The sequence below is a fragment of the Leucopleurus acutus genome (assembly GCF_964270905.1).
Source record: "Leucopleurus acutus genome assembly, chromosome: 14".
In the NCBI taxonomy this organism is placed as follows: domain Eukaryota; kingdom Metazoa; phylum Chordata; class Mammalia; order Artiodactyla; family Delphinidae; genus Leucopleurus; species Leucopleurus acutus.
The window spans coordinates 31,184,735-31,197,929 of NC_139156.1; the positions used below are offsets into that span (position 1 = coordinate 31,184,735).

Here is a 13,195-nt window from a genome sequence, read left to right on the forward strand (position 1 = left end):
TATTTTAACAATCCACCGCAGCTACCTTCACACCCCTGCCCCAGAGTTGAGAATGATTTTGGCAAATCTATTTTGTAGCATTGTCCCCTATGCCAATTTTCTGCATGGATTTTCAGAAAACTACTTTGTTCATTGGGGGCATTTATCAGTGGAGTCTTTAACTGGGTACTTTTTGTAAGATTTTCCCTCTCCCTAGTTCCATGTCATTACTCTTGGTCACATATCCCCTGGAGCTAGCCCGCACATTGTCTTTGATTCTGTAAAAGAGTAGAAAATGGCCTATAGAACATTTGCTCATCTCAGAGGCAAATGCTATTCCTGCTGATGGGAAACCCAATCTTCGTGTGTCTTTACGATTGTCCTTCCAACTTTATTCCCTCTAGTTTATTGCAGTCCCTCCCTCCCCCCCATGGTTGGACCCGGGCTGTGGGGAGTGATGTCTTTGGAGGTTTTGTTGGGCAAGGGTCCAGGAGATTAGGAAACAGTTCTCTGGTACAGGGCCTTCTTTGTTTGGAGAACTCAGAGCTGACAGTTTTATTCCCTAAGGGCATCTGCCAAACCCTTTCTTAGTTTAGCAGAATGTCAATGCTGAGAGTGTCCTACATAAAAGGGGGGGGATGTAATTGCAGCGGTTTATATAGGGATGTCTCTTGTAGTAAACATCTTCCACAGCCCACCGCTGTGCTGGCAGCTCAGGGACGTGCAGGGGAGGGAGTCTCGGCTCGCAGAGCTGTCTGAGTGTGAGCCCAGGTGGTTCCTCCTGCTTTGGGTTCAGAGGTTTCCAAGCTTCCTAACTCTACCACGTACCTAACAGACATTAAGACCTGTTTCTTGGGTGGTGGGAAACACTGGCTGGAGGGAGGTAGATGCTAGGAGGCAGGTTCCAGGCCTGCCTGCGTCCAGTTCACGGCTGGCTCCCCATCACTAGCTTTGTACTCGGGTGAGTCCCTTAGGCTCCGCAGGCTTGGTTTTCTCACCTGTAGTGAGGACCCCTAATAAACGGCACCTGCTTCCTAGGGTGTTTATGGGGATTAAATGAGATGGTGCATTTAAAGGGTCCAGGCCGGGCCTGGCACATAGGAAGGTGTTGTGAACGCACAGCGGGTGTGAGCACACACTCTCCACACAGCAGGCTGCTGCCTGAGCTGCCTACACTGTGTGGGCTTCCACATGGTCATTTAGCCTGAGTTGCCAAGAGATTGTACTGAGCCTTGCACTTCATGCAGCAAAATGTCTTTCTCCAGGAGAATCAAGAAAACGATTACAAGTGAACACATTTTATGTTGGGGCAGAAGTACCCATTTTTAAGATTCATATGTGATTGAATTTAGAATTTTACGTAGAGTTATCACTTGTGGTTTCAAACTTGGTGAGGTCACTGAGGGAGACCAAAGATTCCACAAAAGTTTCTCTGAAAGACCCAGAGATGAGGCGATGGGAATTAGAGAAAGACAGGCCAGGTGGTTAAATGTTGGGGAGAGCGGTGCTGAAAAGGACATCAGCAGGCGATCTAGGCTCTGGTGTGCTAATACAGGAAAGAAAGCGAGCTTGAAATCTGATTTAGGGGAAAAGTATCTACACAAACAAAAAGGAGGAACTAGGGATAATATATATTTTCCAAAGTAGTGCAGAATTTAGGGAAAAGGAAATGTTTGAGAGAGAAAGAGAAGAAAAAGGAAAGAGCAGCTAATAACTAGGTAACAAGCATTTTTGCATTTCCTTTTGAGTATAAATAATTATTTTGCAAAATCATTTGATGCCAGTGTCCTATCTTGGCTGCGTAAATTAATTCAAGAAGCATTTTTTGAGTTGGCTACGCTTTGGTCCCTGAGGGCATAGAGACGAAGGACCCAGCCTCTCTGCTGAAGAAACTTATTGTTTAGCAGAAAAGACAATTATCATCACCCCAAAAAAGACAATACAGTATGATAAGAAGAATCATATCGTATTAGGCGAATAAGGCCCAGAGGAAGGAGTGGTTCACTCAGGATGGGAGGGATAGAAAGGGCTTGGGAAGACTTTTAAGAGGGAAAGCCATCTGATGGTGTTTTGGAGAATGAACAGGAGTTTGGTAGTGGTCAGGAAGATGGGGGATGGGCAGCCTGGGCAGAGGACAGCTTGTTTAAGGGCATTTTGGGGGCTGGCAGGAGTACTAGCTTGCTTATGATAACGAGTGAGGTGGAGGTGTCAGGAGAGAAAGGCAGAAGCCAGCGAGCCACAGGCCTGGAGATCCAGGTGGTGATTGGAAGTCGGCGAAGGCCCGTAAGCAGAGCGGGCACATGCCTGTCCTTACATTTCACGATGATCACGTTGCAGCATTGTGGAGGGTAGAGCAGAGGTGGCAGAGTCTACAGGGGGGAGGCCAGTTGAGAAGCTACTGGAAAGAGAGTTCAGGAAGGGGATGCTGATTGCTAAACCAGTGGTCTGGAATGAGGAGGAAGGCATAGATTCAAGGGATGTAGAGAGGGTGCCATGGACAGGCCCTGGTTCCCAGTTTTGACAAGGGAGTGGGAGGAAGAAGACAGAGCCAAGGGCACCTTCAGATTCAGTCTCAGGAGACAGGTTCATGGAAGGAGCAGGAGGACGGAATGCATTAGGTTTTGAATGAGTTGCATATAAGAGCTCCAAAGGACAGTGCAGTGGAGCGGTCACCAGACTTCTGTCTTAGCAGATGGTTCTAGAGCTGGAATCAGAGAATTAGCTGGCAGCCTGTAAGTGTCAGTTAAAACCCAGGGAAGCAAGTGGAGCAAGAGAGAGGAGAGAGGAGAGAAGAGGGGGAGGGCGGAACCCTAGGGATAGCACTCCTGGGAAGCAGAAGAAGGAGAGATCCTAACTTACGGCTCAGAGAGACCAGTGCCTGGGAACCAGGGAGAAGAGAGTCCAAGAGAGGAGGGGCCAGCAAAGGGGCGGTGCTGCCGAGAGGGCAGGTGAGCATTGGCAAGGGGCCATCTGACTTTTCAGTTGGTCGGGGACTGGGGACCATTGCTGGCGTGGTCAGATCGCAGTTGGATTGAGGAGCGAAGGAGAGGTAGGCAGCCAGAGAATGGAGACAATTCTTTCCAGAAACTTGGTTAAGAAGGGACAGAAAGGAATAGGGTGGTAACTGGAGAAGGTGTCCTTTCAAGGGAAGGCCCTACCCTCCAGGAGAGGTCCCAGGTTAGGGGTCTGGAAGCAGAGTGGGAAGATCAGGCAGGGGGTAAACCACACCCACCAAATGGAGGCGTGAATAGAGCCAGTACCCAGCCAGGCATCCTGGTGGACATTCGTCTGCTTTGCTCCTTTTAGGTTTCACTCCCACTGGAGCAGAATGAGATGTGAAAGTTAGAAGGGGCTGCCATGACCATCTAGGCCAATCTCTTACTGTTCAGAGGGGTGAACTGAGGCTCAGGGAGGGAAGGGACTTGTCCGAGGCAAGTGAGGCCTTACAGGTGGCAGTGAGGCCTTACACAGAAATCTCTAGGCCAGAGCTCTCTTGACTACCTCCTGTTCTTTGCATTCATCCCGTTTTCCATCTGATTATCCCTCTTGCCAGCTAAGGCCCCCAAACTCTGAACTGCTTTATTCACCAACTCATCAACGAGCGCTTGCTGACCAGCCCCTGAGAACCTCACACTGTACTGGTTCCCAAGCTTTCTCTGGAGCCTCTCCAAGACTTACCCATTTTGGGAGCTGCCCGTCGCACAACTCCAGAGGGCGCCACTCACACAGTTGTCTCTCTGAATGGTGCTCCCTGCAGCTGTGCAGTGGGGGGCCCTGGGGCCTGGACCTGTCAGGGCCTTTGTGGAGATGCTCGGTACACTTCAGTAAGGAAGCCCTCAGGGCCACTGGGCTAGGGCATAGTTTTAAACTTGGCAGAGTCATTTTCCCATTGGAAAGGGAGCCGGCAGCTGAAGAAATGGAATGCTAGCATGCCAGCACGAGGGGAGGCAACGTCATGAGTCATGTCAGCCTGGGGCGAGCAGGCCAGGGGGTAGGAATGTTCATGGGGTTGCGGGCAAAGGAAATGAAGACTCTAAATCCCCACGCGGACAGCCTGGCAGCCTTGACTTTTCGTTCTCCTTTCTCGCTCTCTCCTTTCTTCCTGTAGAGGAGTTTTCTTAGACACCATCCTCCCCCGTCGAGACGACAATGGCGTCAGGCCAACCATTGGCCAGCGTGTGCGGCTCAGTCAGGGAGACATAGCTCAAGCCAGGAAGCTGTACAAATGCCCAGGTAACTGAATCGCAGGGGTTCCAGGGCCTCCAGAGCACCATGGAGACCACTTAACTCAACCACCACAGGCAAACATCCCTGGTGCTGGGAAGACTCCTTGGGGGACATGAAGAGTCTCCCCCTTGGCAGTTGTCATTCCTGGCGTGCTGAGGTGCTGGACAGTGCAGAAAGCCCAGCGGTGGAGGGGCTGCAGGTGGTGAAGCACAATAGGTCTTAGAGCCCACAGCTTAACTTGTGGGAAGCTTTGGAATTCTCCGGCAAAGCCCTGACGTTCAGAAGAGGAAGAGGCGTAGTGGTACAGTAGTGAACGGGAGTCCAATGCGGTGTGCCTCCCATAGGGGTCAAAGCAGTCTCCTTTCTATGGGAGTAGGGGATGTGGGTTTGGTAAAACAAGAACCCCAGGTTTTGCAGAAAGGCAAAGAGTGAAGGAGAATGCTTTTGAAAGGGTAGAAGCCAGCTTCCCAAACACCGGAAGGCAGAGGGCATCTCAGTGCTGTAAATGAGATCATTTCTATGGGCTTGGGCTCTCCTAGCCATCCAGGGTGCTAGTCAGTGGCCAGTATTCTGCCATTGGAGACGGGACGGTACACTGGATCCAAGCAGATGTCTGCTTCTCTGCCAGTTCGAAACCCCCCGCCCCTTGACTTTGCCCTCTTTGCTTGCATCTCGTTGGCTTCAGCATTGTCACCCCCGCCCCCCTTGCCTCCCAGCGGGGAGCTCACGTTGGCCCCTTTAAGCTGCTGAGCTTCAGTGTAAAGCGCTCCTTGACAGCAGCCAAGTTTTTACCAGTGATGGGTGAGAAGGCGATTTGGTGGTTTGGCGGGGAAGAAAGAAATTCCATTACCAAAAGGTCCAGCAACCTTTTCCAAACTCCCAGACCAAACACGTGGTTCGATCACGGGATAGAATATTTGGAATAGGGGCCATCTTAGAAAATTGGACTCTCGGCTTTTTTTCAAACGACACTGCCGGCAGCACACGCTCACTCGCAAAGCGACAACCATACTCGACCCCTAAAGGACCGCAGTGCTGGCACTGCTTCCCTCCAGGCCACTGTTCTGGGAGACCCCCCGACCATCTGTGCCCTGCACCTGCACAGAAAAGGTCTCTGGCTTCCCCAGCTCGTGTTCAAAGGACGGGGTGCTCAAAGGACCGTGTGGGACTGCTCCATCACGACACTCTGGGAAATAAGCCCATCCAGCTATTAGTCATCTGGGGGCATGTTAGGGCTGAAATACAGGATACACATATCATATAACCTTGCTGAATTGAAAGAGGAACCTTATAGCGTTCCCTGGGAAATGCCATAGTATTTATTTAGTTATAATGTATATGCTTCTTACTTCCCGAAAGGATTGGAAGCAGCTGGTAAATACCATGGAGCCATGCAGTAATGTGTATGTTCTTGCAGAACGTTGACGATTATTCTAAAATAATTTCCATGGAACCCTCGGGGGTGTTCGCTGCTGGGCATAATCCTCATGATGCCTGGCAGTTGTTCGGTAACATGATATTGAAGCCCCGATATCCAGGATTTCCTGAGGCCGATATGGGCCATTCTCCAGCTCTTCCTTCCTGCAGCTCCAAAAACTGCATCTTCAAATAGTTTCAAGTAGTAACTGAAAGCAAAGGTGGTTGCCGCGCAGACGCTGAATTGCATGTAGGAAAAGAAATGTAAGGAAGTGTGTTTCCCACACTCTGGAGGTGGCCCCATGAAAGGAGGGGCACTCAGCAAACCGATGTACCTGTCTTTGGGGTCTGAATCCCTAGAGATGAGGGGATACAAAAGCTGCAGCTTCCAAGCTTACGCATAACCTTTTCTTTTGAGGACAAATTAGGGGAAATATTTTTCACATACATAGGACTAGGTTCTAGACTCCAGGCAACCCTCAAACATTCAAGGGCAGACTAGCCTACTCTAGAATATTCCAGCTTCCTGTGCTTCTGGTCATTTTCCTCTGTTTTCTTGACTATTCCGTAGCTCTTTCAGAGGTGGGTAGCAGAAAAAGAAGAGACAGGATTCCAACTAACAGCTGAAATAAATTTCAAAGCATTTTCTTTTTGCTCCATGTGCTTGCACTTTTGTATTCTCTCTGCCACAGATATTATTAGCAGTAATTATAACGGCCACTATGTAGGGGGGGAACTCACAGTGTGCTGAGCACTGCACTGAGCCATTTCATATAATGCAGATGGTTTCTTTAACCCTCTAGGTAGGTCCCACCCATTTCACAGAAAAGAAAACTGAGGCCCAGCAAGGCTGGGATATTTGCCCACCACCAAACAGCTGGCTAGAGAGCTGAGATTCAAACCTCTAGGTTGTACTCAATCCTGAGAGGCTCAGAAGAAACCCCTGGGGTGTTACTTTTTGGCCCCCAGGCCCGATTTTTGCTTTTATTGACATGTATTTGCTTTTATTTTATTGACATTTTGCCAGAAAAATGTCAATCTGCCTGACATGCCTTTTGCCAAGGTGTTCTGAGAGCTTTGGCTGGTAAAGGGGTGAATTTGCTCAGCAGCCCTGTCCAGGGGGCTGCATGGGCGGGGAGTGTATGCACATGCCTGGATCACACGTGTTGTTTTGCTTGTGCAGCATGTGGGGAGACCCTGCAGGACACGACGGGAAACTTTTCCGCACCCGGTTTCCCGAATGGCTACCCTTCTTATTCCCACTGTGTCTGGAGGATATCGGTCACTCCAGGGGAAAAGGTAGGTATGAAACCACCTCAGGAAATGACAGCGCATTCTTTGAGTTGGGTGAGGCATGAGGAACTAGTATTATTATTAATAGTAATAATAATAGCTGTTATGAGCACCTACTATGTGCCAGTCACTGGGCAAGCTTGCTTAACGTTCATGATTTCTGGACTTTCCCACCAGCCTCCCCCATACAAATGGAGGCCTATGTACTAAATGTCTACAGGGGCTATAAATCAGGCTCACAGTATGTAAAACAAAGTAGGTGCCACCCTCCTCCCTTGACAAATACACCATCAGGATGCCCTGGAAGGTGAGGATCCAATTTAGAATTTCTTGACACCTCGGAGCGCTGTTCTGGAAGGTGGCACTACAGGGAGAGCTAGCCCCCAACCACGGCTGGCCCCTCTTCCTCTTCCCAGCCCCAGCTCCATCTAGGAGCACCCAGGGCAACGCCCAGCCCACAATCCCAAGCATCCTCCACTCCTACCTTGCAAACAGCTGTTTCTTGACTCCTTCTCCAGTGGAGGTGGACTGGCCAGGTGTGCTGTCCACCCTCGGGAGGATGGATCCAGGGCAGAGGTCCTTGTACACCTGGAAGTGGCCTCAGGGCTATTGGGGCAGGGAATTCCAAGGTCCTGGGCTCCTGAGGTGCAGTCTAGGAGCTGGGAAAACTCTGTGTAGGCAATTCCTTTGGTTCTGAAGATTCCATGACCCTCTAAACTTGAGCCCAGCTCAGGGGTCTCTTTTGCCCTGGTCCAGGGGTGGTATATTCTTAACCTTTCTGCAGGATTCATCTCCTTATATCCATTATTTGAACAAGGAATCCGAGGCCCAGACATTTTTTAAATTGCCCACATTCAGAGGAAGATATAGAACTGGGAACTGGGGCTTCTGCACCTCGAAGCTTGTATTTTTCCCTACACTTCACTACAAAGCCAAGGGTTCTTCATGTTGTCTCAACCTAGATGCAGCTACTTCTGCATCTCTGCCCCTCGGGCCTGTCTCCCTGCAGGCATCCTATCGTGGCTTCTCTCACAGGATCATGACTGCTGGCTATTTGGCCGTCCCCTTTCTAGACCCCAAGCTCACTGAGTGCAGACATGGTTCACCTCAGCACCCAACACAGCCCATGGCACAGAGTCATACAATAAGTATTATTTGTTGAATGGATGTGTAGATGGATGAGTGGCTGAATGGGCGTGCAGTGGGAGGTGTTGGATTTTCAGGTGCCTGTAGCCAATCTTCAGATATTCCTAATTCATCACTATAAAAAAAATGTCCACTTAAATGTTGAGTTAAATATACTGTGATAACTAGAGAGAAACAATGGCTTAGACCATTGTGAGCATTTTCTGCAGGCTGGGCGCTATTCTCAGCATATCGTGTGGAGTCTCTCATTTAATCCTCACAACAGCTTCATGTGATTGGCGCTATTACCACATCACTTTGCAGTTAAGGAAATGGACTCGCTTAAGGCTACTCAGTTGTTGTATTGGGATTTGACCCCAGGCAATTTGACTCTGAGAGCCTGAATGCTTAACTATCATCCTAAATTATTCCACAAAGGGGACAGGCTGATAGACATTTGAACATGCATTCATACACACATACTCACATGCACACATATACACACACACACACACACACGCACACACACAACAGCCACACGCACACATCCTTCCTCTGGCTCTAAGCATTTATGACTGTGTGGTTGTCATCGTGAGCCTGAGAAACTTCAGACCTGTCTGTCTTGGGCAGATGAGGTCCCTGTGCCTGCAGGAGGCATCCATGGGAGGGAAGAAGGAGGAGGGGGAGGAAGGGATCTGGCAATCCCTAAACTGTTGAATTGCCCTGAATAGCAGAGGCTCTGTGATCTGTTTGAACTGCATGAGATTCACCAAGCCTTAATTATTATTGCTGACTGGGGGCAGGGAGAATATATCATTGAAATTCCAAAACCAATTATTTCAACTTCTGCTTCACCCACCCAGCCTTCCCCAGAGCTGCTGGTCATCAGCAAACTTGACTGATTTGCGTTTCACCTCTTGTTCATCACCTCTTCCCTTATGGTCTTTATGGTTCACTAACATACTTAAATAATTAGCCTGAATAATTATCCGTTCATTCAGATCGTGAACGTGTTACCAAGGAAGTTGTAGTAACATTTCCTTTCTGAAATTTTAAAAAGCAAAGGCTAAAGAATTACATTGCAACCAGTTAGCAAGGATTACCGAGCCCTTCCACCTGAATTCTAGCACCGCAGGAGAGACGAAAGAAATCTAAATACAACCCGTCTTCAAGGGACTTAGAGTTTAGTTGGGGTCCTCCCTTCACCCCTAGGGAGTCTCATTTAATTGAAGGAGGGGCATTTGCTTGGCACTGGTATCTTTTTAACTTCTGAGGTGATTCTAATCCACAAGCAGGTTGAAAGAAAAGTGACATCACACACACACACACACACACACACACACACACACACACACACACTACAACACAGCAGGTAAGCTGGCCAGTTATTTTCTGGTACTGACTTCATCTCCTAGGAGATCACAGGGCTTTGTGGAAGACGGTGCTCCTTGTCCTGAGACCTGAACAAGGGAGCTGGTGGACACACTCAAGATGGGCAGCCTGTGCGAAGAGCACTTTGTGTGTCCGGTTCATGGTGCATGAAGTGTACGTTCAGTGTGGCTTGATGTTTTAAATCGCCATTCATCAAGTGTCTGTTATGTGCCAGGCATAGCACTACACACGCCATGTACAGTTTCTCGTGCAGTCCCCTCAACAGCCCAATGGTGTGCATGTTTCTTTCCAGACAAGGAAGCTAAAGGCCCAAGAGGACAAGTATTTTCCCAAGATTCCAGAGCCAGGAAGGGTAGAGCTGGGAGGAAATCCAGATCTGCCTGCCTCTAAAATGCCTGCTCTAGAGTCACTCTAAGATAGGGAGGGAGGAGTTCCAAAGAGGGAAAGATCATATCCATCTGGGAAATCAGGGAAGGACTCAGGGGGGAGGGAGGGGCCCCCTATCCAGGCATGGGAGGGTCTTATCAGCATGGATATATCAGGGTGCGCCAGGAAATAAGGTCACATGGGATGGGTGCTGGCGGCTCTGGAAAGTAATCAGAGCTTAATTTATGAGATGGGGGCATAGGGAGCTGCTGAAGTTTTCTGAGCACAGGAGGGATCTGGTAGACATGAGCTGTAAGTGCAAGATTGATCCAGAAGACCTAGTGTGCAGAATGGACGGGGGCACGGCAGGGAGGGGTTCCGGAATCATCTCAGCAGGAACAACGCAGGCAGGGCTGTTGAAGGGGCAGCGAGACTGACCTGGAGCGGGAACTCAGACATCTCAAAGGAAGAAAGTCCGTCAGCCCTGGGATAAGCAATAGAGGCCAAGGAGAGCTAACCCCAAGGTACAGCACCTCAGTGATCGGGGCGAGGGTGTCACCTACAGACAGGGAAGCTGGGAGGACAATGCTTTCTTTTGAGGTGTCCTTACCTCAAAAGGGGAGCGGGGAGGACGGGAGCCAGCCGAGGAGAGAGAACAGTGGACAGAGTGTGGTGGAAACCAGAGAGGAGAGGTTCAAAGCAGAGGGGCCAGAGAACAAGGGACAAAGAACTAAGTCCTTTCGATGTGGCCGGGAGGGCACTGCAAACTTTGACCCGCAGCCCTCCAGCCTAAGGGGTTTACTTAGAGACAGTGGGACCCGGGGCTGTAAGAATAGAAAAGAAAGTGGCCAGCGGAGGGAGGAGAGTGAAGACGCTAGAAAAAGATGAACTGCCCGATAGCAAGGTCCCCCCGAGTGGGAAAAGCCATAGATAGGGTCAGAGGTGCAGGAGCTGGGGCAGGGCGCTTCAGGGGACTCTGGAGAGCGAAAGGGCTGAGAGACGGCGGGCAAGGTGCACGCCGAGGACGGGCAGGGAGCCCACTTGGGAGCTGCAGCCAGACAATCCCAGGCACGCTGCATGGCGGGGCTTGAAGGGGGCTGAAGGGAGAGAGCAAACCTGACCTCGGTCTGGGCCGTCTGAGTTGGAAGGGGTGCAAGTCTGTAGGGCCCCCCTCCCCCTCCACTGCTTGTGGGCAGGGGCACCACTGAATGGCCTCAAGTGTGTCCAGAGGGACTGGAAACCTTCCTTCCCAGTCCCTCGGAAGCCCCCTCCCCAGCCTTCACTCCTCCTCACCTCTTCTGCCCCCTCATTCCAGACACGCGCACAATGACCCTGCTGGAGCACGGCGCGGCTCCCCAGACATCTCCTTGCTCTGCTCGTGTCAGTCCCTTGCATCAAAATTCTGCCTGGCCCTCCTTCTCTGGCCCCTGGGCCCCTATTCTCCTTAGGTTAAATGCCACCTCCTCCGAGAAGCCTTCTCCAGATTTTCCCGGGCAGAATCTAGTTCTCCTTCCTTGGGGCTCCAGAATGCCTTTCTGTCCATCCCTTTCTTCTCAGCGTTTATTCCATAGTGTTCTAATTGGCTTGGCACATCTGCCCTTCCCTCATTCTCTGAGCTCCTTAAAGGCAAGTACTCTGTCTTACTGATCTTTCTATCTTGATTGGCCAACACAGACTGGCACACAGTAGGTCAACTAACAATGGTGGAATGAATGAATAAATGAATGAACGGACTAACTGTAGGAAGACTGTTAGACACACCACACCTCAGAAGAGTGAGGTCATGGCCAGGGGAACACTGATCACAGAGGTGCTCGGATGCACTCGGGTTCACCCCAAACCCTTTGGAATGATTGATGATGTTTTAAGATCTTTTCGTATCTCTAAACTCCATTGACCTCTTACCTCCTTCCAAATCCCCAGTCTCAGCGCATCCCGACCAGTCTTTTTAATGCATCTTGCTTTCTATAAACCACCAAGTGACTTCAAAAGCCCAAGTTATTCCCCAGACAGAACCAAAGAACCCATCTCCTCTGTTTATTCCCCATCCTGTTTAAGGTTTATTATTGAATGTCATGAGGTTTCCTGTGAATGTGCTTTTGAGAGGACACTCCTACTGTGGTCTGAAAGCTCTGTATGCTAAAGGGTAACGTGAGAACACCGCTATGCCAGACGTATCTTCAAAACTCCTCAGGCTTGGCTGCCAAAACTCACTTTACGGTAACTCTTTGCAGATCGTCTTAAACTTCACATCCATGGATTTGTTTAAAAGCCGCCTGTGCTGGTACGACTACGTGGAGGTCCGGGATGGTTATTGGAGAAAAGCCCCCCTGTTGGGTGAGTTGACTTCAGAAAGCCTTAAGAGAGGAGTGCTCAGATGCTGTCTGCGATGCTGTTAATATCTGGAAGGGTCCATCCCGCCAGTCACAGGAAGCTCTCACGGGTCGGTGTCATTGTAAAACTCTGAACACTCCATTTGGCCGCACATGTTAAAAGCTTTTAAAACTGCGAATACTCTTTGACCCAGCCGTTCCACTTCTTAGAATTTATCCTAGGGAACTAATTAAGGAAGTGTGCAAAGCTCTCGCTACAGGGATGTTCAGTGAAGCAGGAAACATTGAAAACAATTTAAATATTCAACAGTAGGGGTTAGATGAATAAATTATAATACATCTTTTCAATGAAAAACTATCCAGCCATTAAAAATAAAGTTGGAGGGGGCTATTTATTGATACAGAAAGATGTTCATTGTACATTGCTACACAAAAGGTGTTGCAAAATAGGATATGCAACATGTAGGATTCCGTTTTAACAAAAATACACTTGTATATCGATGCAGGCGTTGCAAAACCAGATGCCTTCGGGTATAAGGTGTAAATGAGTGAGATGGGGCTGGTATAATAAAGTAAGAAGTGACAGGGAGTGTGGCAAACTGAACAGTAAATATCCCGACTCAAATTACCCAAAACAAAATTACTGAAAACATTGTGCAGCCTGGATTTGACTGGAAGAAACCATTTTGTGGTCTACAATATAAATATTAAGTAAAACAAGACATATAAATAAATAACACGCAGTGGTTATTTCAGGATGATGGAGTATTTTTTAAAATTTATTCTGTTGTTGTTCTTGGTTTAGCTATATTTTCCAATTTCTCTATGATGAGCGTGTATTCTTTTGGGGAGATGAACAGTGCTTGAACTCATCCATGAGAAGAAGGCAGGTGGACCTTTGAGTGAGAGAAGGTAGGCAGGTGGCATAAAGAGAAAAGTCAGTTCACTCAGGATTGGTCACCAGGGGCAGATCTCTCAGGGTGACCAGGGAAGATTACCGTCATATAGAGGACAAATGGCATCAGTGTTAGGACAACGGACATGGGGACTCGTTTGGCCCAGAA

At 49.1% G+C, this 13,195-nt stretch overlaps 1 protein-coding gene across 1 annotated transcript in view; it reads left to right on the forward strand.

Moving 5' to 3' along the window:
* TLL2 (tolloid like 2) overlaps positions 1-13,195 on the forward strand; it is a gene marked incomplete at both ends in the record, with an annotated part of 128,531 nt that overhangs the window by 86,832 nt on the left and 28,504 nt on the right. Inside the window, 3 exons of the mRNA XM_082854393.1 lie at positions 4,088-4,212; positions 6,806-6,921; positions 12,033-12,135. Of these exons, the coding sequence (XP_082710519.1) occupies positions 4,088-4,212; positions 6,806-6,921; positions 12,033-12,135 (344 nt within the window). The remainder of the gene's footprint in view (positions 1-4,087; positions 4,213-6,805; positions 6,922-12,032; positions 12,136-13,195) is intronic.